Here is a 27,123-nt window from a genome sequence, read left to right as displayed (position 1 = left end):
AGATGTGCAATGAGTATTGCTGCTCTAATGTCTTCATGTTTCATCTTTATTTCAGTGTTCTGTGTCCTGCTCTGCAGAGGCTGTGCTGCAGGTGATTCATTTACACTCTCCTCTCTTTTGTTACGGTTACCTTTTATTTAAGTTATTGATATTTATTTCACTGTCATTGTTTAAACATGAACAACTGAAAGAGAAGAATCTTTAAAAATGTAATTGTTGTATCAGTTACTTCTACAGGAGTCAGTGTGTTTTGACTGGATGCATGTTGGCTGGTGCTCCACCTCAGATACCCCTTTCACACTGCAACTAGCAGGTCGACCCGTGTTCTCGACCTACTAATAATCGCCTTTTGAGTCCTTTCACACTGCCTGCAGACCCGCCTGCTGGCGAGCCGAGTCGCTGCGTTTCCCTGCGCCAATAGTGTCCCGCGTTGATGACATCATCAGCGCGACGGAGCAAAGCGAAAGTAAACAACGGATTAGAGCTCAGTCCCCGTTACCTGTAGACAAATCTCCTCTTCCCCACGGATCGATAGGAGCTCTCTGGTCTCGCTATCTTGCCAATACTGGGTCATCTTGACGAAGGAAATCTCACGCTGTGTCCAGAAACAACAACTCGCGCGCTAACGTAGCCGCGCTGCATCGACGTCATCACGTAAGTTACTGTGTCGACTTGCGTCTGCCTTTCACACTCCCTGTCGCCCCTCCCACTAAAAAGCCGATAGCAGCGACCTGCTAAAAACCCGCGTCGATTGCAGGGTTGAAAAACCCGGGTCAAATGCTGAGTGAACACTTTAAAGGGACTTAAGGCAAGATTTGTGAAAAAGTACACATGCATTTCCACTTTATTCAATGCTAATGGGTCGTGAAGCATTAAAAACCTAAAATAATAGGCCAATCCGCGTATCTGTCTGTTGCCTTATACAGGCTGTGTGCCAAATAATTTGTTGCTGTTCGGGGTCCGAATTTCCCGCGCAATCGTGGGGACGTGACGTAAATTGACGCTGTATGCGCGTTGCCGAACAGGAAGAACATGGCCGCCGTGGACACGGACTCAAACACTGCTGGGATCAGGGGCGGGCAGTGTTTCTAACTTGGTGACTTTCTCGCAAAATCTGGCGACTTTCCAAAGCCTCTTTTCGACTTTTTTTGTCAAAAGTAACTAGCGACAAATTTAGCGGCTTTTTCTGGTGCTCTGGAGACGTGACAGGACGTCTCCGCTGTTCTCAGCAAGCAGCGGCTGCTGCGTGAGCCCCTCCCCCATCCCAAAGCACTCACAGGCGGCCAGTCTCAGCAGCGCTCCCTGCTGAGTTGGGGTCGATTGGGTAAACGGCCCGGAGCTGCTCCACGGCGGCGACGGGAGAGCTCCAGCAGCCGCGGCCTGCTTCACGCGCCTCCGTGGTTATGCGGCGGGTCCCCGCGCGCTCCGCGGCCGGCACAGAGCGCGTCTCCGCCCGGGAGCGGAGATCCGGAGCTGCCGCGCCGCGGCTTGCTCCACGGAGGCACGTGAAGCAGGCCGCGGCTTCCACGGGCCGAGTGGAGCTGCCCCACGGAGGCTGACGGGAGAGCTCCGGATCTCTGCTACCAGGCGGAGACGCGCTCCGTGCCGGCCGCGGAGCACGCAGGGACCCGCCGCATAAACACGGAGGCGGAGAGGGGCTCCGCGACGGAATTAAAAATGAATCGTTAGATTAATCAATGCATCGAAGAACTATTTCCTAGATTAATCGATTACAAAAGTAATCGTTTAACGCAGCCCTATTATCAGCGTTATCTCGTGAGTCAAAAAAAAAAAAATATGACCGAAGCAGGGCAGGCACGCGAATAAATATTGGATATGTGTTTGATTCATGGAGGGAACTTCAGCTGCATTTGGGAGTGAAAATGGATGCTTACAAAAATCACATAATATGCGCTGTGGTCCTGCAGTAATCCGCGACTTAGTAAACAGCAGGAGCATCCCCGGTGCAGCGCTGTGAAGACGGACATTCTGTAAAATGTTTGTGCGCGCTCCCGTGCTGCCTTGGCTGGTGGCTGCAGTTACCCGCAGCACCTATCGCGGCAGCACTGAGGTAAATTTTGAAAAGTTGCCTTAAGTCCCTTTGACACTGTCATGAGGAGCCGATTAATTAGCGGGTTTAAACAGGGTTTTTTTTGGCCAGTGTGAAAGGGGTAAGAGTGAAAACTGTCCAGTCCAGGGAGCCTTTCCATGTGGAGTTTGCATGTTGTCCCTGTGCATGTGTGGGTTTTGTATGAGGACTCCAGCGCTGCCTGTGTGCTTTGTTTTCTATTTATTTCCAGGTGCTGTGCTGAAGATTGACCCTGGCTGGTCGACTCTTTTCATTGGAGAGGTTGTTACTCTGACATGTGACGCTGAAGGAGCAGGCGCAGACTGGGAATACTGTTTCAACAAAGATCAACAACAATGTCAGCTAATGTCAACAACTAATTACTACAAATTCAATATAACATCCACACACCTTGGTGGTGAATATGTTTGTGTTGCTCGTCGCAAGGGTTCGTCTGAAACAGAGAAAAGTAACACCGTCTCTTTCACTACAGCAGGTGAGTCTTGAACATTTTATCAACATGGCCAACAATGTGCAGATTATAACGTGTCCACCAAAGTGTTTTGGGGTTGTTGGATTTTGTATTTGATGAGTTTGACTAGGGTAACCAAAAATACCATTCACTTCCATTGTGTCTGTCCTCAAAACCTTCCCCGACTCACCTCTGGATAAACAATAGCTCGCCCTCACAAAAAAAGTAAGTATGCTGTTTGAAATGATGAAGGAATTGCGCTAAATGGGCCAATTTGCCAAAATGTTGAAGCATCCCTTTAACTAATGATTTTGCTGTTGCATAAACTAAAAAGACTCTTCACTGAAAGAGTGTGATTGTTTCAGGCGTTCAAACTTACAAATGTTTACACATTTTTAGTTCTGGACCTTGAATATAAACATCAGAAAAGGTTTTTTCATCTTCAGCACCTCCCAAGAAGTATTTAATTGTTAATATTTTTCCATCGAATTCTGCTGTTAAAGGTGCCGTGTGTCTGGTTGTTCTTTTATGCTGTTAAGATTTTATTGTCATTTTCATACAAAAATCCAAAAATGTCATTTCTTGATCAGTAACTGCAGTGAAATAGAGACTTTAAGTGTAATAGTACACAGCACAATAAAATATAGACATCATCATGAACTAATAAGTAGCAATAAAATCAGTTTGAAACAGTTCAATCTCTCAAAGTGTCTGAAAACTCTTGACTTGACAGGTGACTGGCTGTCCAGGGTGTGTGTGTGTGTGTGTGTGTGTGTGTGTGTGTGTGTGTGTGTGTGTGTGTGTGTGTGTGTGTGTGTGTCTCGGTCCATTGATCAGTCCAACAGTCTGGGAAAAGAAGCTCCTCAGCTTCCTGATAGTTTTTCAGCTCATCCTGCTGCGTCTCCTCCCTGATGGCAGCAGAGAGAAGATGTGGTGGGAGGGGTGGAGCGGCTCCATGATGGTGGAGGTGGCTCTACTGCTGCAGCGCTGCTGGTGGAGCTCCATCAGGCAGGGGAGGGGAAACCAATGATTGACTGGCTGTCTTGACCAGTCTGTTCAGCTGCTTCCAGTCCTTCAGGCTGCAGCAGCAGGTGGTGAAGCCATCGGTCAGGAGGTTTTCACCGGGGCCCTTGAAGGAGGGGAGGCCTGTTCTCCTGAGTCTGTGGAGGGAGAAGAGCCTTTCTGAGGACTGCTGAGGGGTTAGAGGTTGAAGGCAGCTCATCATCAGTGTCTTGTTATGGGTTCTGGGAACTGCAGCAGTTCCAGCTGTTTCACTTCTTCTCTGGATGCAGACTCACTGCTGTCCTTGATGAAGCCCACCACCACCGTGTCTTCAGAAAACTTCAGGATGTGGCTGCTGCAGAATCTGGCAGTGCAGTCAAAGGTGAGCAGGCTGAAGAGCAGAGAGCTCAGCCCTGCAGGGAGCCTGTGCTCACTGTGACGGACTGTGACGTGCGGCTCCACCATCCTGACCACCTGCGCTCGATGAGTCAAAACCTTGTCGAGCCACTTCCACATGTCGCTGTCCACCTTTAGCAGCTGAAGCTTTTCCACTCGCTGCTGTGGGATGAAGGCGCTGCTGAAGTCTATGAACAGGAGCCTGGTGGAGGCGTTCTGCTCAAGATAAGACAGCATGAGGTGCAGCATGGTGGAAACTGCATCTCCTGTGGGTCTGTTTGCTCTGTCAGTGAATTATAGTGGGTCCAGGTCAGCAGGGAGGCAGTTTTTAATGTGGTGCTGGACCAGGAGTTCAAAACATTTCATCACTATAGAACTACCGGGTGGATATCAGAGAGGCTGGGTGGATTTGTTTTCTTCAGGACAGGATGATGGTGGCAGTTTTGAGGCAGGTGGAAACCACAGCCTGCTGGAGTCAGATGTTGAAGATGTCAGAAAACATCCTTCAGCTGCTCAGCAGTTTCTCACAACACATGAAGGGATGTTGTCCGGCCCAGCAGCCTTGCCTGCATTGTATTTTGACCTCAAACCATGCAGAGAAGGTGATCAGTTAATCTGGAAACAAAGGTTTGGAGTGACACATCTGCAGGGGGCGGAGTTTATAGTCACTGATAGAATGGAGTCACTGTGACGTGAATCCTGGACTTCAGTGAAACAGCTGTTCACTTCTTGTGCAAACTGCCTTTTTGCCCCTTTGGAAAGTTGGTTTAGAAATAAATTGACATAAAAATTAAGAAACACAAAGTTTTCAGAGAGTTAAAGATGTGTGTTCCTTTTCCATCCACAGAGAAACCCAAAGCAACCCTGACACCAGACGCCACGACCATCTCAGTCGGAGGCTCAGTGAGTCTTTCCTGCTCTGTGAGAGACTCTGATGGATGGAAATATGAGTTTTACAGAAAATCATCAAACACCTGGGAGACAAATGTTCAGGACAACAGACTCGGGGTATCTGAAGAAGGAATTTACCAGTGCAGAGGAAGGAGAGAAACAACATCAGGTTCTCTTTATGTCTCTGACATGAGTGATGAAGCCACCATTAGGATAACTCGTGAGTTCAGTATTTTTGTCGTCAGTAAGTTTTTTCTTGATCAGCACAGAAATCCTGATGAAACTAATGTGTGTGTTTGTCTTTGTTTCCTCATATCTGGTGGAAACAGTCACCAACAAGCCTGTCATAACACGACAACCCAGCTGGTCTCAGATATTCCAGGGTGAGAAGATCACTCTGACATGTGAGGTCCAGGGAGGAGAGAAGACTGACTGGTGGTATTACTGGTTGAAAGATTCACACCAACTCCAAGGGGAGAATGAAAAGTTGTTACAACTCACTGCTTCTGAGTCCCTCAATAGAGAGTATGAATGTATGGCCACGCGCAGAGATGACTCTTATTCTTCAACCACATGGAGTGAAGCCTTCACAGTCTCATTGTTACGTAAGTGATGTTTGTTGGTTTTTCTCGTGTTTGTTAGATTGACATTCAGACAATGAGATAACAAAATCCAACATACTTTAACTAATATTGTGATGCATGACTGCCAATTCAGTCCATAAACTGTACATGAATAGTTTTTTTTTTTTTTGGCAGAACTAACTAAAGATTAATTGTCATAAAAGGGATATTACATTTTTAAATGTATCTGTTTCATACTATACATGTGAGGTTTGACATGTTTGGAGTCAAATTAATCTAAATAACATTGTAAAACATGAATTGACAGTTTTTTAAACTTGGCAAAATTCGATCCAAGCAGATTGACAGAATGTTTATTTATTTGTTTACAACTGACTGTAATTCATCTTTTACTTCAGGACATGTTTACTGACACTATTATCAGCACTACAGTCAGTCTGAAACACTGGCTCACTCACATCTCCACCTGACTTTATACTGTTGACATGTTTATTCTGTGACTGTTCTCAACAGCTCAACCAAAAGCTCAACTGGGAACCAATAAATTCAACATGTCTGAAGGCAGCAGAGTGACGCTGACCTGCTCAGTGAATCCATCAGCTGGATGGAAATACTTCTGGTACAGAGACTCCAAAAACTCCCTCCTGAACACACATGATACTGATGAGTATCGGAGTCAGTCTGAAGTCTCACAGGAGGGACGTTACTGGTGCAGAGGAGGAAGAGGAGGAAGAGGAGGAAGAGGAGATCCACTTTACTACACAGAGTACAGTGATCCCATCAGTGTCACTAAAATAAGTGAGGAGGATTTTCTGAAGTGCAGATTCAAATACATAAAGTTGTTATAAAATTCTTTTAGTTGTTGTCTGATCCACCTGTCCTGAGTTTTCATCCTGTTTTGTGCTTTCTAACATGGACAGTCCCAAACAAGGCAACCCTGACTCTGCAACACGACAGACCACAGCTCTACCAAGGAGAGACCATCGCTCTCAGATGTGCCATCGATGGAGGAAACACAGGATGGGAGTATGAGTGGGAAACCAGCAGTTTACTCAAACCACCAAATGTCAGCCAATACAGGATGGAGGCTCTTTCTTCACAGCACCAGGGAGAATACAGATGTAAAGGAAACAAGCTGAGAGGAGCACAGTCAACAGATTGGAGCAACACCGTCACACTGACAGTAATCAGTAAGTCACATCAGAGTTTATCTGTGTGTGTGTGTGTGTGTGTGTGTGTGTGTGTGTGTGTGTGTGTGTGTGTGTGTGTGTGTGTGTGTGTGTGTGTGTGTGTGTGTGTGTGTGTGTGAGAGTGTGTGTGTGTGTGCGTGTGTGCGTGCGTGCGTGCGTGCGGGTTTTCGTATGGTCATGGGGACAAAATGTCCCACAACATAGGAAAACTAGGCACAATGTCATTTGTGGGGACATTTCTTGGGTCCCCATGAGGGGAAACAGCGGTTTCTTGGCCATGTTGTTGTTACTGAAAAAAGTAAAAGAGGAAAAACATTTCTTCAGGGCTACGCATAGTTTTGGTGTGGGTTCGGGTCAGGGTTACGAGTTACACATGAATTTCGAGTCAATGGAAGGTCCCCACAAGAGTGGGAAACCCAACACGTGCGTGCGTGTCTCACCTGAATGTACTCCCACTCTGTGATACATCAAGCAGTATGGAAGATGAATGGATGAGAAAACAATCAGAAATTTTTTAGAAAATTTACTGAGGCTTTTCTTTTTCTTTCAACACATTCCAGGTATAAATGAATTATGTCATCCAGGCCAAGTCGTTTTACATTTTTCTTTCAGAAAACAATCTCTGACGACACTGAAGCTCGTCCTCTCTGTGTTTCCATCATGGTTGAATCCTGGAGCTTCAGTCACTAAGTTCAAATAAAAACTTCTCCTTCATGTTCCACCTTTTTCTTCACTGTACTTTTTCTTACTGTTGTTTGAACTAGAGTTGGGCGGTATCCAAATTTTGATACCGTCATACTGTCTCCACATTTTACCCCGGTATCCGGTATTACCGTGACTAATTAAAAAATTATAACTCAAGGCTCAGACAGCATCACCAAACTGTTGACTTGTCCCTACACCATTCAGAAACTTAAAACCAACCACTAATAATGAAAGAACAACAACATAATGTGCAAAATATTAACAACTTTTATTAGCAACAGCTTAAAAAGTGCAAATACAAAAAACAATTAACATAACCATCCAGAACAGTTTTTGCGCAGAATGCACCGCGCACACATCAATTAAAGTCAATCAGCTTCGTATTGCACAATTTACAAATTGCCTCGTCAGTATACCGGCTCCCTCTTCTCGTTAGCTCGAACCCGAAATATTGCCGGTCTGCTGCAGTCCTGTTCTTCTTTGGGACCAGGTCACTCTGTGTGTGACTCGCCATCTTTCTTTCGCTCTCTCTCTCTGTCTGTCTGTCTCTCTGTCTCTCGCTCTCTTTCTCCCGCGCTGGCACTGTCACGTGATGACGTCATGTTCATAAACTTAATCAAAAGTCTCCAAAATTAAACTACTGTGAAATTAAAACTGAAAATTCAACCACATATAAGTGCTGCTGGACAAAGAATCATTTTTAGGCATTGACTAAATTATATTTCATATTTAATCCTTATCTTCTATATAAGTGCATTGCAATTTTTTTCAGTGACGGTACTGAAACTGGTACCGTTGCTTTTGAAAGACACCGCCTTATACCTTATTACCTTCCAACCCTAGTTTGAACTGCTTCATGGTTAAACTCTGTCTGAGCTCTCCATCAGTCTGATCCAGTTTCACTCCACATATTGGAATTGTAAACGTTTTTAAAGGTGTTTTTACAACTGGGGCGACACCAGCTCAGTTGGTAGAGCGGGTCGTCTCATAACTGGAAGGTTGGCGGTTCGATCCCCGCTCCTGCAGGCGTAAAACTGTCGTTGTGTCCTTGGGCAAGACACTTCACCCACCTTGATGTATGAAAGTAGCGTGAGAGTGAATGGTTGGTGGTAGTCGGAGGGGCCGATGGTGCAGATGGGCAGCCTCGCTTCCGTCAGTCTGCCCCAGGGCAGCTGTGGCTACAATAGTAGCTTACCACCACTGAGTATGGTGTGAACGGGTTAATGTGATATTGCAGTGTGAAGTGCTTTGGGCTCTCCCATGCAGGGTAAAAAGTGCGATACAAATGTAGTACTTTTACATGGATTGTTAAATTTTATTTCCCCACATAAGTTCTAAACACCCCCAGCCCTTTATAAATAAATAGTTGATGGATCTTCACTGGCAGGGAGTTATCTGATGATTTATAATGTTAATGTTAATGATTCCTCTGGAACTTTTTTTCAGTATGTACAGTGAATGTAGTGAACATTTGTGAGTATTACCTCAGATCACCACACATTCGTTTAAATATGGATATATGACTGAACAGTAGCAAATGTTGAGTGAACTGTGGTCCACAAAGTGTTTAGCCTTACTTAAATATTTAAATGATTCATGAAATTTGTTTTCTACATTTTTAACTTGAGATTTCCATTTTATTCATTCTCAAAGAAATTTGGCTTCATGAGTTCTCACAGTGTCAGTCCCATCAGTCTGGATTATTACCTCCGCCAGGAGGTTATGTAATCATATCGGTTTGTTGGTTTGTTGGTTGGTTGGTTGGTTTGTTAGCAAGATCCCGGAAAAAGTAATTGACAGATTGCAATGAAACTTTGTGGAAAGGTGGGTCTTGGGCTAACTTAGAATTGATTAAATTTTGGTGATGATCTGGATCACTGTCTGGATCCAGGATTTTTTTAAAGGATTCTTTATCATTGACAGATAGGGAGTCTTTCACATGGTCGGGCAGGCCCGCCAACAGGGGGCGACAAACGCCTGGTTCACACAGGACGCGCCGCTTCTGACGCGGAAGTGAGAAGCGCCGCGCACCGACTGTCAGATCGGCACCCCTGTTAACCTATCTGACGGTTCATACAGGAGACGTGGGGGACCGCCGTGCGTAGTGGCTCGCGCCGTAGACCGCGACCGCTCCGCTCCTCTCTACTTTCTGGACAGAGTAGATCGCTCCACACAGGAAGTCGGGAACGGAAAATACGAGAGAATCCGGTCAATTTTCAAATTAAAATGAAGTAAAATAACATAAATTATCTTGCTTTTCGGTTTTCCTTTTCAGATAAACACACACACACAGGGAGAGAGGGTGACAGACAGAGGCACCGCATGCTGCAGCGCTCCGCTCCGATCACACCCCCGATCACAATGTTGCTTTATTATATATGGTGTTCTAATGGTTGTTGGTGACTGATTTGAGCTGTGGCGGAGGTCTGCGCTCTCTGAGTGCCAATTTCCAGTTGATTTAATATTCCTTTGACACTGCATCAGTTTGGTTTTCTTTAGATTCAGTGATATTTTCTTCCTGTCAAACCAGTCATTTCATTTAGACCTTTGTGCAGTTATTGTTCTCAGTAGATCCTGTAATCCCGCTGAACAAAAAATACTTTGTAGATGTCATTAATGTAATGCATGTTTCACAATTGAAACTTTAATCGAACAGCCATTGTGATCTCACAGTTTCAGTTTTTTCCGCAGCAGCAAGGGCCACAATTGCCACAGCCAAAAAAGACTGAACGTTCACAAACGCACCACTTTGCAAAGCAAATTAAAAATTGGGGAATGGATTGCTGGTGCCAACCGCAAGATCAGTTGAATGGGTAAAGAGATTGGTGAGCGGGCAGTAAGCGTGCGGGCGGCAATTGGTGAGCGGTCATTGCGGTTAGGATGACTCAATATCCAGACAGTCGCACAAGTGCTGTCTGCTGCCATACAGACATTCACTGACCAGTTGAGTGCTATGCACCGACCGCACACCAATCCCACTAGCCATGCGGGCGGTCATACAAGTGCCAATTATTTTAAAAAATCTGGATTCACAATGGTAGAGTGTTCTATGCATGCAGATCATTATGGCTGCTGCAGTTTGAGCAGAATCAAAAGTGACTGTGCAGACAACTGCACGGTGGACTGTGCACCATTGAGACTGTCCACACGGCTTCCAAATTAGGACCGAAAGTCGATCACAATGTGGTCATAATCCAACTGTGAATGAAGGGTCTGTAATCCAGTACTGACCCCTGTGGAACGCCCCGAGCGATGTCCAATCATGAACTAAAGTTTCTCAGCTTCACAAACTGCCAAGCTAAAATAAACACAAATCACAACGTGGTTTGGTCTCTGTTGAATAAATTCATCATCATCGATCAACATGAAAATGAAGAAATGGGAAGATTTCACAGAGTTCATTAAAGCTGTGTGTTGTTTTTCCATCCACAGAGAAACCCAGAGCTACACTGACATCAGGGACCACAACCATCCCAGTCGGAGGCTCAGTGAGTCTTTCCTGCTCTGTGAGAGACTCTGATGGATGGAAATATGAGTTTTATAGAAAAACACCATTAACCAGCTGGGAGAAACTAGTTGAAACAAATGTTGGGGACAATCGAGTCGCCCAGGTATCTAAAGGAGGAATTTACCGGTGCAGAGGAGTGAGAGAAACATCAGGTTATCTCTCTGACATGAGTGATGAAGCCACCATTAGGATAACTTGTGAGTTCAGTATTTTTGTTAAAAATAAATGTGTTTTCTTGATCATCACAGAAATCCTGATGAAACTAATGTGTGTGTTTGTCTTTGTTTCCTCATATCTGGTGGAAACAGTCACCAACAAGCCTGTCATAACACGACAACCCAGCTGGTCTCAGATATTCCAGGGTGAGAAGATCACTCTGACATGTGAGGTCCAGGGAGGAGAGAAGACTGACTGGAGGTATTACTGGAGGAGAAATTCACGATCACTTCCAAACGAGGATGAAAAGATGTTACAACTCACTGCTTCTGAGTCCCTCAATGGAGAGTATGAATGTAAAACCAGACGCAGAGATGACTTTTATTCTTCAACCACATGGAGTGAAGCCTTCACAGTGTCAGTGTTACGTAAGTGATGTTTGCTGGTTTTTCCTGTTTGTTAGACTGATATTCACATAATGAACTGATAAAATATAACATAATGTAACTGACAATAAGACATTGTTGGGCTGCCAGTCCACCCATTGAAGTGATATGAACAATTGAATGATTCATTCTTACAGTGATTTAACTGATTTAACTTCATAGATGATCTTGTTTGAGTTTTGGTGTTTTACAAAAGTCGTATCAAAACTTCTTCACCACTCAAGAAATGAAAGCAAAGGAAACAAACAGATGCTGCTCAGATTCTGAGGTTTCGTTTAATTTTAATTCACTTCCTTTTTGTGTGAGATGTGTTTGGAGCATGTTGAGCTTTGCTTCATTTTGAGTTCAAATCTTGATATTAAAGTGTAACTTTACTATAAATGTAGTCATCTTTAAAGTGATAAAACGTTATATTTATACCTGAATATGAAGTTTAACATGTTTGGAATCAAGTTAATGTATTGCAAAGTGTGTGTGTGTGTGTGTGTGTGTGTGTGTGTGTGTGTGTGTGTGTGTGTGTGTGTGTGTGTGTGTGTGTGTGTGTGTGTGTGTTAAACTGATTTCAACTCCATGATAGATCAAGCAGCATGAATGGATGAGAAAACAATCAGAAATCTGAAGTTTGTACTTAGTTTAAAAGAGTACTGATGTTTATCTGTCAACTTATTCAAGGTATAAATGAATCCTATAATCCAGGCCAACATATATTATATTTTGATTTGAGAAAATATTCTCTCTCCTACAGGACTAAAGCTCATCCTCTCTGTGTCTCCATCATGGTTGATTCCTGGAGCTTCAGTCACTCTGATCTGTCACACTGAGCCTCCGTCAGCAGGGTGGAGCTTCTACTGGTTCAAAGCTGTTCCAAACTCTCAGGATTCCTACACCTATGAGCCTCTACCTGGTACCAGCAGTGGGACAGCAAACAATTCCTTCACAGTTCATGGACAGACACACACAGCAGGATATGCATGTTCAGCTGGACGAGGGGATCCGCTGATTTACACACAATACAGTCGTCCCACATTTGTCTGGTCTTCAGGTCAGTTTGTCTTTCTGGAACACTTGAACTGTTGTCTTCCAGCAGCCACAATAGAAATGCCATCCTTCACTGAGCCTTGGTGTTTTGTCCAGGTGTTCATCCATCAGCGTCTCTCACAGTGAATCCTGACAGAGTCCAACACTTCACCTCTGAATCTCTCTCACTGACATGTGAAGGAAACTCTTCCCAGTGGAGGCTGATCCAGTTTCTGACTGACGACTCGCTGTTGAGCTTTCTTCCTCCAGCTACAATCAATGGATCAACATATATTAAGAATGAGGCTCCAAGAAAAGCTGTGTACTGGTGTGAGTCTGGAACAGAGTTCAGCAATGCCGTCAATATCTCCACACACTGTGAGTTGTCTTTTTCTCTGCTCGTTGGGAGTTTGAACCATTTTTTTTTTTGTTTTTTTTTGTTTTACCTGATCAGGACTGTTTCAAACAGAAAGAGTTTCTTGAAATTGTTGACCCAGATTGTATTTGTAAATAGGGTTGCCAACTCCCAGAGATTGAAATAAGGAACACCTCTCGCGGGCAGCTGAAAGAAACTGGGTTTTTGGGGGGTGAAAAACGCATATCTAACAGCATTTTGCCACAGTTATACCTATTACAGACTATAAAAACACAATAGGCTACTGCATTACACCTACAGTAGCAAGACTGCAATAACTCATGATCAGCTTGATCTGTTTGTATTTGAGGCCTACAGTGAGACAGTTATCATTCAAGTATCATCATCATCATGGACAGCAGCTCTCAGCCACTGCACCGGACGGTACAGGAGCTCAGCAGCGCCCTCAGAGGCGACTGAGACCCTCAGAGCAGGAAGGAGCTACCACAGGCCTCTCATCCCCACCGCTGTCAGACTGTACAATTCTACTGTGTGGAATATGTGCAATAATCCTGGACATTATAATATCCCGCACCCCCCCTTTAAGAAATTCAGCGACACTTTATCATCCATTCACTCTGCTAAAACATATTGTACATATTATATCATACTGTATAGTTATATATTGCATCATATATTGCATATTGTATTGTATATATTGTATATATTATATATTTCCTGTTATATTTTTAAGACTCAGGTTGTACATACAGTTAGATCTTCATTGTCTTTAGCTTCTATTATCAATCCTAGTATGATTTGCACTGTAACTTGTTAATTATTGCACCATTCATTACTTTTGCACCCCGCTGTGGGTTCAATGAGCCTATACACCTGCAAATTTCTCCACTGTGAGATTAATGAAGTCTTCTATTCTTATTCCATTCTATATTTATTGCTAAATGTGCAAAAAAACATCAAACAGCTGCTGTCTCTTCTGGATTTTAACATGTTCTTTTTTTTTATTTTCAACTAAAAAAGTGCAAAATCAAAACTGAAAAACCTTCTGATCAAAAAAACCAACAAGGTTCCGTTTCTAAACTGAAAACACTCCACAGTCTGCAGCAGCAGACACACATCAATGAACTAAACATGATATATCCGATATGGAAACGGCACAAACTTACATGTCTATGGAAGCCATGCTGCGCACTGCTTTAATGTTTTCATTTACTTCTTCCCATGCGCTCTGTGACCAAACTGACTACTGGCCAATGAACTGCCGTAGCCTCCAAGGAACGGTCTTTTTTGACCAATGAGATGTGTTGTCAAGCCATCTCTGTCAGCTCATTGGCCACAGAACGTCAGAGAGCCGGTGAACAATTTACCGTAAGTTTTCATAAAAAAGCGCATGTTCCATTGCTCACGTTTTGACTCTCACAAAAATACGGAACAAAGTGCGTTCCTTTTCAGCTCAATACGGAACGCACACTTTTACATCCAAATACGGAACGATTCCGTTTTTCAAGGAACGGTTGGCAACTCTATTTGTAAAGGACGTTTGGTCCCTAAACTGCAGCTCAAAGTGTGATTTCAAAAACAAAGAAAAATTGAAAGAAAATCAAAGCTGGTGTGATGTGAATGTGTTTGATTTTCTGTCCTGTGATGAAGTGTTGAACTGTCCAGCGTGTCCTCTGCCCTCACCCAGAGTCTGCTGAGATTTAACTCCAGCAGCCTGGAACATTCAGTATGATGGAGCGCTGCAGAAGATGGACAGACGGATGAAAAACACCAACTTATTAGTGTGTATTTTCCATCCTCATCGTCTCACCTTCTGATGAATGAACTGAACTTTGTTTTCCAGCTGATGGCGTTATCCTGGTGAGCCCTGTGTATCCTGTACCTGTGGGAGAGTCTGTAACTCTCCTCTGTGTCATGAAGACTGGAAATATTCCCTCTGATGTGTTTTTCTACAAAAACAACAAACTCATTGAAAATGAGAGACGAGGAGAGATGAAGATCTCTGCAGTGTCAGAATCAGATGAAGGTTTCTACAAGTGTCAGTACAATGGAAGAGAATCAGCTCAAAGCTGGATGGCTGTTCAATGTAAGTCATCTGCTCATTCGTTATTGTCACTATGACTGTAGTAATTATTATTGGTACTCGTGATAATGTGTTTGTTTTTTCAAAACCCATTGATCCCTACAGTTGTATCCAGGCAACAAAGTTTTCCGATGTGGACAATTGGGTTAATTTGTGGACTTTTGCTGCTTATTTTGCTGCTGCTGCTGTTGTGTTGCTCCAAAAAGACAAAAGGTAAGACTTTATTTCTGATGTTTCACCAATTTTTTTCAAATTGAGAAGATATATTCTGATTCAGGATCATGTGTCAAAGTAGAGATTAAACAACTGAGATTTTTGAGAAATGAATCTGAAATGTCTTTTTCACAGACTGGTGCTTCAACAGGTTGGTTTGATGCTTCTTTCTTCCTTTACAACAAACGAAAATTGTTTGTTAATGATTCTGCTGTATTAAAATATTTTGAGGGTTAACAGGTCTCAAAGTTCACAGCAGAGCCAAACTACAGACCACAGCTGCAACCAGCTGGAAGATCAATGCAACACATATGCTTCTCCATTCCAAGGTCAGCTTTATTACAAACTATTTTCCAACAATATTGATGTCCATTCACTGATGTTCATCACTATGAAGCAATCACTGCATCTCATACATAAACAATTAAATGAGAGTGTTTGGAACAGTCAGTTATCTCAAAAATCTAAAATTGAATTTCAGGTGAATCCGATAATGTGACATATTCTTCAGTTGAGCTTAAAAACGTCAAGAACGGTGAGTATTGGATGAACGATAATCCTCAAAGAGACTGATTCTACTGACAGTAGAGTAAGAAAAAAAACATTTTCACACATGAAGCAGAGTAAAGTAAATGATTCAATGACAGTTTCTGAACTTCACCGGAAAAACTTCATTTCAGGTGAATCAGATAATGTAACATATTCTACCATTGAGCTTAAAAAGGTCAAGAATAGTGAGTATAGGATGTTATAAAGTGGAAATTCTGCAAATGAAAATATCAGCCAGTGGTACAAATATGTCTACTTTCAATGAGTGAATTTTATTTCATTCTCACAGTGAAGAACAAAAAACCAGAAGAGAGCACTGTTTATGCTGATGTGAGGACCACATCATCTAAAGGTTTGATCAAGAACAAAACTTGATGATCTGTCTTTTGATCTGTCAAACATACATTTGTTCTCCATATTAAACCAACTGGTAAAGAGCAGCAGACAGCTGCTGTACAGAGAGAGCAGGGTTGTTCGCTGCATGTTCAGCCTCCAACATTTGTTTGAATGGAACATAAAAAATAACTGAGCTGCTGTTGTTCTCCCAAGCTGGAACTAAAACATTTAACAATCGCTCAACAGCAAATTAGAAAATAAAGGTGGAAATGCTGGTCTGTGAACACCTGCAGAGTTTGACATCCATTCTTTTGCTTTGTTTTCTGTATTTCAGATGATGAAGTAACCTATGCTCAAGTCCTCCCCAATAAACGTAAAGCAAAAGGCAAGAAAGGTACGAGACGTCTGCATCCACCTCTGCATCTGTAATGTATATTTTGAACAGGATCGTCTTGAAAACAGTTAAATGAGACGCCTCCCATCAATATTTATTATTACAGTAAACTTCAGGAAATGTTAACAAACTTTATGGAACATTCAACCGTGTTTTTTTTTTTAAGTAAATAATGACATGAATCCATGTAAACATTTGTTTGTAGGGAGGACAGCTCCAGCAGCCACTGAAGAAACAGTTTATTCAGAAGTCAAAGCAGAAACCACTCACGGTAACTGAGCAACAGTAAAATGTCATGTTTACCAAGATGTTAACGTTGACATGAATTGAGCTGTTTCAGGAACCACATCTACACAAACCCTCTACTTCTTTTTCTTTCCTTTCAGTTAAATGAGGAGACTTCATCACCACCACCAACAGATAACTGCATCCAGATTTATGGAGAGTCTCCACAATGTCTTTACTGAGGAAGGTGGAAAAGAGAGACACACTCTGATCTATACTTCTCTGATCTGATCAATTGCCCTTTTTGCTCTTTTTAGGGTTTTACATCTATTTATGCACAACACTTTTTTCAGCTGTGGTTGTTTTTAAAGGGATACAGTCAGGTCGGCACCACTCCAAGTCGGCCCCGGCCAACTCGGCACCGCCCCGGGATACAGTCAACTCGGCATCAAGCCAAGTCGGCATCAAGCCAAGTCGGCATCTCGCCAAGTCGGCCTCGCGGGCGGGGGGGGGCTCTCGAGTGGCCGAGTTGGTCGGTGCCGACTTGACTGTAAGCTGCTTACCAACTCGGCCAAAAGCGTCTTTCTTTTTTTTTTTAATCACGATGGTGGATAATGTACCTGGGAGCTTCGTGTTTGACGTCCGAGTAGCTTAGCTACGAGCGCGCAACGCTTAGCGGCTGTCTGGTCATGTGACCGGTCCCAAGGCATTCTGGGAATCGTAGTGCAGCGATTCCGGCTGCGCCGCGACGATTTGCAGTTTTTTTCGTGCCGGCAGCGCCGCTTCTCCTCACATAGCAGGCAGGGGACTGGAGGACAAACTGTGTGGTTATGGTGACTGACAGGTTAGAGGTGGAGAATGGACCTGGAGCTTCATGGTTGACGTCCTGTTTGAACCGAGTAGCTTAGCTACGAGCGCACAGCGCGAGCGGCTGTCTGGTCATGTGACCAGATCATGTGACCGGCATGTGATCCGCGAACGCCACATGATCAAACCAGTCGCCTGCATTATAATTTTATTGTAATGTTCTCCACCCCCGAAGTTTGGTCAGCCAGTACAATTAATTTATTTTTACCCAATCAGTGGAAACCTAGGAAGACCGAAGCTGCATGACGAACTCGATCATACTTGTTGTATTGCATCCCAACCACAACATAATACCTGTATTGCATTATGCTTATGCTGATTTGTTCATTTCTGATCAACATTGTTAGTTTATCAGTCATTATTCTTTTCTTTAACAAACATTGTCATTTGCAAAAGTATGTATTTTGTTGTAAATGTTGTTTGCCCGCCATCTAGTGTGCGTCAACAATAATAGCAACTGGGACTGTAATATCAAACGATTACCAGTCGTACATGTTAAGCTGTTCATGTGGTTTCTTGGCGTTCATAAGCTCATAAACGTAGCCCTCCGGTAAAATATTATATACATTTCATTTCACTGAAATGACGGTCGTCATGTATACATTTAAATCACGTGTCAACCTCCAGTCCTCAGGAGCGGTGACCCTACATGTTTTAGATCTAATTGTAAATCTAATTGTACTGGCTGACCAAACTTCAGGGGTGGAGAACATTATAATAAAATTATAATGCAGGCGACTGGTTTGATCATGCGGCGTTCGCGGATCACATGCCGGTCACATGATCTGGTCACATGACCAGACAGCCGCTCGCGCTGTGCGCTCGTAGCTAAGCTACTCAGTTCAAACAGGACGTCAACCATGAAGCTCCAGGTCCATTCTCCACCTCTAACCTGTCAGTCACCATAACCACACAGTTTGTCCTCCAGTCCCCTGCCTGCTACGTGAGGAGAAGCGGCGCTGCCGGCACGAAAAAAACTGCAAATCATCGCGGCGCAGCCGGCATCGCTGCACTACGATTCCCAGAATGCCTTGGGACCGGTCACATGACCAGACAGCCGCTAAGCGCTGTGCGCTCGTAGCTAAGCTACTCGGACGTCAAACATGAAGCTCCCAGGTACATTATCCACCATCGTGATTAAAAAAAAAAGAAAGACGCTTTTGGCCGAGTTGGTAAGCAGCTTACAGTCAAGTCGGCACCGACCAACTCGGCCACTCGAGAGCCCCCCCCCGCCCGCGAGGCCGACTTGGCGAGATGCCGACTTGGCTTGATGCCGAGTTGACTGTATCCCGGGGCGGTGCTGAGTTGGCCGGGGTCGACTTGGAGTGGTGCCGACTTGACTGTAAACCGTTTTTAAAGCGCTATAAAGAAAGCTGAGCTGAGTTTTGACCAGAAGATAAAAATTAGTTTCAAGAAAATATATTTTATTCGAAAAGTCAATCACTGAGCATGAAGCTCACACATTAACTCAGAGCTGACTCTGTGGTTAGTTTTAGTTGAATGGTTGGTTATGTTACTGTCAAATTTCTAAATGTTGGATAATTGCTCAGTAAATTTTCTTTTCTTGTCAAATGATTTCAAGAAGGTTTGACTTTAAAGGAAAAGCTGGAATAAGTTTCTGCAACTGATGCAGCTAAAAAACAAGGTCGTGTAATTAATTTTTTCTACATTCATACATCTATTGTCTAAGTTTTTTAAGTGATATTATCTATTTTACAGAAGTTATTCCTTTCATCCCTCACACATTTGTGCAAATGTAATGTAAATATTCTGTTTATAATGTAAATAGTGAATATTCACTTGTATGTTTCGCAATAAGCAGCATAAGTTGTCATGATGTTATGATCAATAACTGCAATCATGGATTTGATAAGTCTATTGTTTTTCATGGAATAGATACAACTGATATATTTAAACTTCTCCTGTGTAAATCCTCTTTAAACCATTCAGAAACTTCAAAACCTCCACCGTTTCTCTTGACACAGCTGGAATGATTTTTTTTTTCTAATCACATTGATTCGAGTTCTCAATGTCATGAACGATTTCTTCTTCTTCACCGCTTCATCTTGGTTTTATGGAAAATACTCCTCTACTGAGAATAGCCGACATCCCAAATGTAAAAATATTACTGGGAAAAATATGCTTTTGAGCTGTTTTCACTCACGAATAAAAGAGGTGAGCTACTGTGGAGATGAACGGTCTCGCTCCTTGTTTCAGTCTCTCAGTTCATTCACACACAGTACAATTAAAACACATAAGAATAGATAGAATAGAATAGAACTTTATTTTTCATTGTAACAAGTACAACGAAATTGCGCAGCCCTTCAGTCAGTGCAAAGAAAGACATAAATAAGTGACATGAAAATGAAGTAGATAAAAAAGATCTATATAAATATATAAATAAATAAGATGCATACAATGCAAATAAAATAACATATCAGTGCAGGTGCAGAAAAACTGCCATCGTTTGAGTGCATTGTCATTCCATTTAGCCTTTGTTCAGGATCCCAACTGCTGTAGGATAGAAACTGTCCCTGAACCGATTTGTTCTTGCAGTAATGGACCTGTACCGCCTGCCTGACGGTCACAGACTCAACATGTGGTGACCGGGGTGAGAGGGGTCCTGGGTTATTTTCCTCGCCTTTCGGAGGCAGCGGGAGTGATGCAGTTCCTCCAGTGTGAGGAGAGGGCAGCCGGTGAACTTTTGGGCCATGTCTTTGCAGAGACGTCCTCTGGGCCGCTGTGCAGCTGGTGTACCACACACACAGGCAGTACCCCAGGATGCTCTCGATGGTTCTCCTGTAGAAGGACTCCAGCAGTCTCTGGGAGATGTTGTTCTTCCTGAGCACCCTCAGGAAGCGCAGTCTCTGCTGGACCTTCTTCAGAAGCTCAGAGGTGTTCATAGTCCAGGTCAGGTCTTTCTCTAAGTGGACTCCCAGAAAGCGGAAGTCCTCTACCCTCTCCACACAGTCCCCGTTGATGAGAAGGGGTGGGAAGTCTGTTTTAGTCCTTCGAAAATCAATGATCAACTCCTTGGTTTTTACTGTGTTGAGGAGCAGGTTGTTTTCTCTGCACCACCCAGTCAGCTGCTTCACCTCAGCCCTGAATGCAGACTCATCCCCCCCGGAGATGAGCCCCACTGCTGTGGTGTCGTCGGCGAACTTAATGATGGTGTTACTGGGGTGAGCAGAGGTACAGTCCGATGTGTAGAGGGAATAAAGCAGAGGGCTCAGCACGCAGCCTTGTGGGGAGCCGATGCTAAGGCTGACCATATCCGGATGTGCAGTCTCCCACCCTCACCTTCTGCCTGCGGTCCGACAGGAAGCTGTAGATCCACATACAGATGGAGTGTGGAAGTCCAAAGTCTCTCAGTTTCTGCACCAGCTTGAGAGGAAGGATGGTATTAAAAGCAGAGCTATAATCCACAAAGAGCATCCGAGCGTAAGTCCCCCGCTGCTCCAGGTGGGACAGTGACGTGTGGAGCGCTGTGGCTACAGCGTCCTCTGTCGATCTGTTAGCCCTGTAGGCAAACTGGTGGGGGTCGAGACTTTCAGGGAGGAATGAGGTGATGTGACCCCGTACCAGTTTCTCGAAGCACTTCATCACCACTGGAGTGAGAGCTACTGGCCGGTAGTCATTGAGGCTGGGGATGTGTTGCTTCTTGGGCAGGGGGACGATGGTGGAAGACTTCAGGCAGGGTGGGACGATGGACTGGGACAGCGACCGGTTGAAAATGTTGGTAAACACACCAGCCAGCTGATCAGCGCAGTCCTTCAGCACCCGTCCAGGGACACCATTGGGTCCGGCTGCCTTCCATGGGTTGACTGCCCGCAGCGTGCGCCACACGTTGTGCTCCACCAGTATGAGGCTCTCTGGACCGCAGGGTGAGATGTAACTGCCCCCGGAGATCCTGTCTCAAAGCGGGCAAAGAAGCTGTTCAGCTCCTCCGCCAGTGAGGCTCCTCCCTCAGCAGCTCCGGTGTTAGCCCTGAAGTTTGTGAGGTGCTGGACCCCCCCGCCACACCTGTCTGCTGTTGTTGCTCTCCAGGTGATCCTCGATCCTCCTCCTGTAGTCCCTCTTGGCCTTTCTGATGCCTCTCTTCAGGTTGGCTCTGGCTGCACTGTACAGGGTGCTGTCACCATCCCTGAAGGCGGTGTTTCTCTCCTTGAGCAGCTGCTGGACCTTCTGGGTCATCCAGGGCTTCCTGTTCGGGTAAACCTGTATGGTTTTTTTCAACTGTGACATTGTCTGTGCACTTTTTAATGTAGCACAGAACTCTGTCCGTGAACACCTCCAGGTCTGGGTGTTCGAAAATGTCCCAGTTAGTCCTTTCAAAGCAGTCCTGCAGCTGCTCAGAGGTAGGGCTGCACGATGTTGACAAAAAAACCTAATTGCGATTTTTCTGACCAATAATGCGATTTCGATTCGAATTGCGATTTTCACATTTTATTCTTTCAATTGCAGAAAACAGCTGAAATTATGGTAGAAAAAAATTGTTACTTTTACATGGTCTTGCTCAAGTTGACACATAAAATAACCTAATGTAAACTAAACTGACAAAGCGTCAGGCAGCCGAGACCATGCGTGTCTACATCACGTTTAAAAAAAAAGTGCGTTGTTTCAATTAAATAACAAAATAATAAAAACCCGATGCTGTCGAAATTGTAATTCAATACTGGTCTTGCTTGCATGGTTCACAGAAAATTTCTTAGACAACAATTTTCAAAGTTAAATAAATGGAAATTAAAAACCAGAACCGCATATAGGCACCACTGTGAAACCAACTTCAACTCGCCAAAAAAAAAAAAAAAAAAAAAAAAAAAAGAACTTGCCAGCCTCTACAGATAAAGGGTAAAAAAATTAATCCTTATTGCTGTAATATTTTTAGATCACAATCAGTTTAGTAATCCTACTCTGGGTCATCTTCCCTCACATTCTTGGGCTGCGCTTCATGTTTTCATGGAGAAAGATGAGAGCATCCACATGCTGGATGAAGGCTGAGCTGTCAGGTGAGAGAGAGAATAACCTACGACTTGTCGATGTTTCTGTAATGTGTAGCGGTGAGTCTTCAGGCGTTGGTACAAATTAGACGTGTTTCATCTGGATCTGGCTGCTGCACGGCGACACAATCTACATTTGGCTCCACGTCGTTTTTTTTTTTCAAACCCAAAGTCAGTCCAAACAACTGAACTACGATTCTTTTTTAATACCAACTGCTCCGCTCCCTCCTCTGCTGTCATCTCAGTCCTTTTCACACCGTGGACGAGTCACACTGAAAACTTTTTGCTCCTCACGACACCGCAGAGCACACGCAGGGTTTGCTGTTAGCAACCTGACGCTAGTTAGCTGCAGCGGTGCAGTGCATACATACTTGCTTCCTGTTGTCATTTCTGATTGGTCGCTGGCCCGGAATGCGAGACTCGAACGTTTTGATTGGCGGATAGGTCTGTCACTCAAATGCCGCGGAAAAACCTCAGCCCTGTGCGGTTCAGTTACCGCAGGAGTTAAAACCTCAATTTCGATGAGGTTTCGGTTAATCGTGCAGCCCTACTCAGAGGCATCACCAGGCCAGGTTGTAATCGTCCTTCTGGTGCTGGGGGCAGTTTTCTGGAGGGGGGTGTATGCAGGGATCATAAGCAGGGACATGTGATCGGACTGGCCCAGGTGTGCTAACTGCTTAGCCTTGTAGCCCAACTTGATGTTGGAGTACACCTTGTCCGGTGTATTTGCTCCTCTGGTGGCACACTTGACGTGCTGAGAAAACTTGGGGAGCACCGTTTTGAGGTCCACATGATTAAAGTCCCCAGCTATGATGTGTGCTGCTTTGGGGTGTCTGCTCTGCTGCTCGCAGCAGGTAATATATTAAAGTATAATTATGTAAATAATACACTCCACTGGTAATTTGAACTCTATTGTTAACTCTGCTCCTCAGACACTTGGTTTCAGCATCACTCAGAAACACTGCGGTGTGAACAAAATCAAGCCACAAGCAGGAAGTGGACTTCAGTTTTGTGAGTTTTCTGAATAAGAGGAAAGGACAGCTTTACTGTCTTCAATGTAAAGTCAAAAACTGCACGACATTAAAAGAGTCACAAGAGGTTTAAAAGTTTTTTGTTGAGACTTTATCAGTTCAACAAATGTGAACACTACAATCACCAACTATTAAAATTCCTCCATGAAAGACTGGTGACTCAGAATGAAAGGCAGGAGTTCAGTTTAAAAAAAAAAAAAAAAAAAAAAAAGATTCAATACATCTTTTCCCATACACTGTTTTTCTCAATGTAACTCTTTAGTTAACTATTCAGCAGCACATTTTAAAAGAATGAAGAAGTTCTATTTATTCATTTCATCCTGTTTCAAGACGTCTTCCTACTTTAAACCCCAGTTAGAGCAGCAGAGAAGATGGGTGTATAGTCCGTTTATAACAAAGTTTCAGAAAATAACTGCTGATGTCTTGTTTTAATGGAGTAATTATCACGGTTTCTTCATGCATGCTCTGTTCTGTCGCCCGTCAAGAAGTGTCAAAATGTGGAAACACATCATGTGGATTTAACAGAAGGAAGTAAAGCTGGTCTGAACCGTTTTAAAAAGTGACGGTACAAAACCTCAGCTCTGATATGAGCATGAAAAGTTTCTGTTTTCTTCCACAGTTCCCCGCTTCTTTTCCTCCTGCTTGGTAAATGTCTCTGAACAATCTTTTTAAGAGATTTTGAGGACGTGCACGTTTCTCTGTGCTCTGACCGTTTATGGATATTCTTACAGTTTGTGAAATACTTTACTTTAGCAGACAATGTATTTGAACTTTATTAATTTACAGGTCTGAATGCACTCTTTTATGGACACACTCAATTTGAATAAAGCTTTTTTTTAGTTCTGTTATGGATTTGAATTCATCAAAATGGAGTAATTGTATATTTTCAACTGGCAGATCAATATATAAAACATGATACATTATAACAAGAAATCTGTCTTCAGTAAAGTACTGCGTCATCTCCATCATTGAAGTAACTGTAGGAAAGTACAGGTTCGGAAATAAAATAAAATAAAAACTTATTTCCAAGAGTAAAAAGTGAACATTTTAGGCTTCAGTGAAACATTCTTCTAATATCTTAAATGCTTTTTGTGCTGTGTAGATACAGTCAGCACTGTTTATGAGCATGGACTGAACAGTTTAATCAGGAAACAGGAAATTTTGTCTATGCTTTATTCCAATCACAATCATATCATTTAAATCTCCATCTTGAGGTCTTTTATTTCCAACGCCGTTCAGCTATATCATGGTTTTGATAAAGTTAGTTGATGAGAGACTGTCGCTGGGAAACTGTGGGACGGTGTCACTGGGAAACTGAAGTCCAACAGTATCATCAGAAGAGGACCTCATTCATGAAATTTGTCTCATGTCAAGATTTATAAGACTGATCTCACGTTCCAGAAGTCAAGAGTGAAATGCTTAGAATGTTTAGAAGGTTTTATCTTTTGATTGCTTTAGTCTTTGGGCCTTAAAAGCTAAATAATTTAAATGGAAGTAATACAAACACAGTATAAACACATGAAAACTCTAAATATGTGCAACAACAAAGACTGCAGGAACAAATAAGCTGTTTTTACAACATGCAATAGAACCAAAAAACGGTTTTGAGATTTAGGAGAGACGACAAGTGCTGGTCAAAAAGCACCTGCCACCGAAGCCAATCTATTGCATAGTTCTGTCCTTTGCCCAAGATTACAAGGGTTTTGGTTGGACATTTTCTCCTTTTTTTACAAAAAATTTTAAAGTGCAAATAGAGCCTGATCCAGTTATAATTTTATTAGGCACCTCGGAAACCTCAAAAAACCTTTCGCAAGCTCATTATTATTATCATTTGTTATCTTATGGTCTTCTCTGTGCCAAGAAACTGATTCTGCAGCACTGGAAGGGAGAAGAAGTTCCATCCTTTACTCACTGGATAACGACACTAACAGATACCCTCCACCTGGAGAAAATGAGATATGTCTTAAGTGATAGGCTGGAGGAATATGTAAGGATCTGGAGGCCACTGATCACCTTTCTGAAGGGAAGGTAGATTATTTGTTGCCTTTGCAGCTTTACTATAAATCACCACTGGGTGGCACACCTCAGGGTTGGGGGGGGGGGGGTTATTTGTCTGTCTTATGATTATTTTGTTATTTTACTTTTAGTATTTTTTTCTTTTTTTATGCACCTTATTTGATTGTCCTGTAAGTTAGTTCTTATTGTCATTTTGTTCTTTATGTACATATGTGAAAATAAGGAAGCCTTGTTTTGTACATCTTGTTATAATATTTGTGTTGGATTTGTGGTTTGCTTCCCAGTAAAAATATTTGAAGAGAAAAAAAAAAACACCTGCCACCATCACATGAAAACTCAGCAGCCTCGGTCAGTCTTATAACCTGTCTGAAGCAGAACTGACTGCTGATAGCAGGAATCTTCCAGTGGAGGGCAATGTGACCCTGACCTGGTCAGTGAAGGCAGCATCCGGATGGAAACGCTTCTGGTTCAGAGAGGACTAGAAGGTCTTCAAGTCCTGAACACTCAAGATGCTGTTTTTCTCTCACTTGGACAAATATTTGTCTCTATGAGGGTCTGAACAAGACTGAATTCATTCTGGCCACCTACACACACACATTCTCTTGGCACATACATATATTGCTTACACACAAATATTTTCCTCTCACATGCATACAATCTCCTAAATAAACAGGCTTATGTGCATATGTACAAATAAAATAAATGCATGGAAGAGAGGAATGTGGGAAATCGGATGAAGGCACAAATACGGAGAAGAAAATCATCAATTTTCATTCACGGTTTTAAATCAGCCTTTAAAAATATATTTTACTCACAGTGTTGAATTGTAAAGAGATGGACATTTGCATGCAATTTAAATTCAACTTTAGCACTGATGAGAAGTACATGATCTACAGTATTAATGTGTGTTTGTGCTACTTATGACTATGAGAATGGTAAAGTGTTTTTAGGGTCAAGCAGGAAGCTTGCTGTCAGCAGGCCAAAGATTTGTCTGCTTTTTTGGTCTTGTCTCTAGAATTTTTGTGAAAATCTACAATACTCCATCAACTGCCTCCAAACGCTGCTGCTGCTTCGTCTGTGGTTTCATTAATTTGTGATACATGCAACATCAGAGCTGTTTTGCAACACTGATTAAAGAGATAAATTTGCAGTATTTGTCACTCAGAATATCAAGATAGAACATTCTCACATTTGATAGGTGTTAAGTTTACTGTTTCATTTCATCTTTTATATATATATATATATATATATATATATATATATATATATATATATATATATATATATATATATATATATATATATTATATATATATATATATATACATATATATATACATATGTATATTGTATTTAAGTTTAAGTTAAATGTTGATCCCCGGTGATACTTCTGTGCATATTCTTGCTGTCTGCTCTGTTATTTCATCATTTATTTAACCTTTACAGCTTCCACACAATCAATGTTGAGCTGGTGTATTACATTTTGACATATATTTTCTCCTTTTTTGAATTGTGAAGCATTTTGTGGGAAAGGTGCTTTAAAAAGAAAAAGAATAATACACTAAATATGGAAATGCACGAGAAATTGGACAATCTGA

The 27,123-nt window shown here is 42.8% G+C and overlaps 1 protein-coding gene across 1 annotated transcript; it reads left to right on the top strand.

Annotated features, from left to right (window-relative positions):
* The first annotated feature begins 70 nt into the window (after positions 1 to 70).
* On the top strand, positions 71 to 16,981 carry LOC115386048 (Fc receptor-like protein 5). Its single transcript, XM_030088240.1, has 19 exons — positions 71 to 91; positions 2,301 to 2,564; positions 4,786 to 5,049; positions 5,159 to 5,434; positions 5,927 to 6,211; positions 6,334 to 6,603; positions 10,741 to 11,013; positions 11,125 to 11,400; positions 12,164 to 12,460; positions 12,553 to 12,813; positions 14,655 to 14,897; positions 15,000 to 15,107; positions 15,243 to 15,258; positions 15,348 to 15,436; positions 15,589 to 15,642; positions 15,946 to 16,008; positions 16,327 to 16,386; positions 16,592 to 16,657; positions 16,773 to 16,981. The coding sequence occupies exons 2-19, from the start codon at positions 2,435 to 2,437 to the stop codon at positions 16,778 to 16,780; spliced, it is 3,039 nt and encodes a 1,012-aa protein (XP_029944100.1). The 5' UTR covers positions 71 to 91; positions 2,301 to 2,434; the 3' UTR covers positions 16,781 to 16,981.
* The last annotated feature ends 10,142 nt before the right edge of the window (positions 16,982 to 27,123 follow it).

This window comes from Salarias fasciatus, chromosome 3, assembly GCF_902148845.1.
Source record: "Salarias fasciatus chromosome 3, fSalaFa1.1, whole genome shotgun sequence".
Lineage (NCBI taxonomy): Eukaryota > Metazoa > Chordata > Actinopteri > Blenniiformes > Blenniidae > Salarias > Salarias fasciatus.
This window is presented reverse-complemented; position numbering and strand designations above follow the sequence as displayed.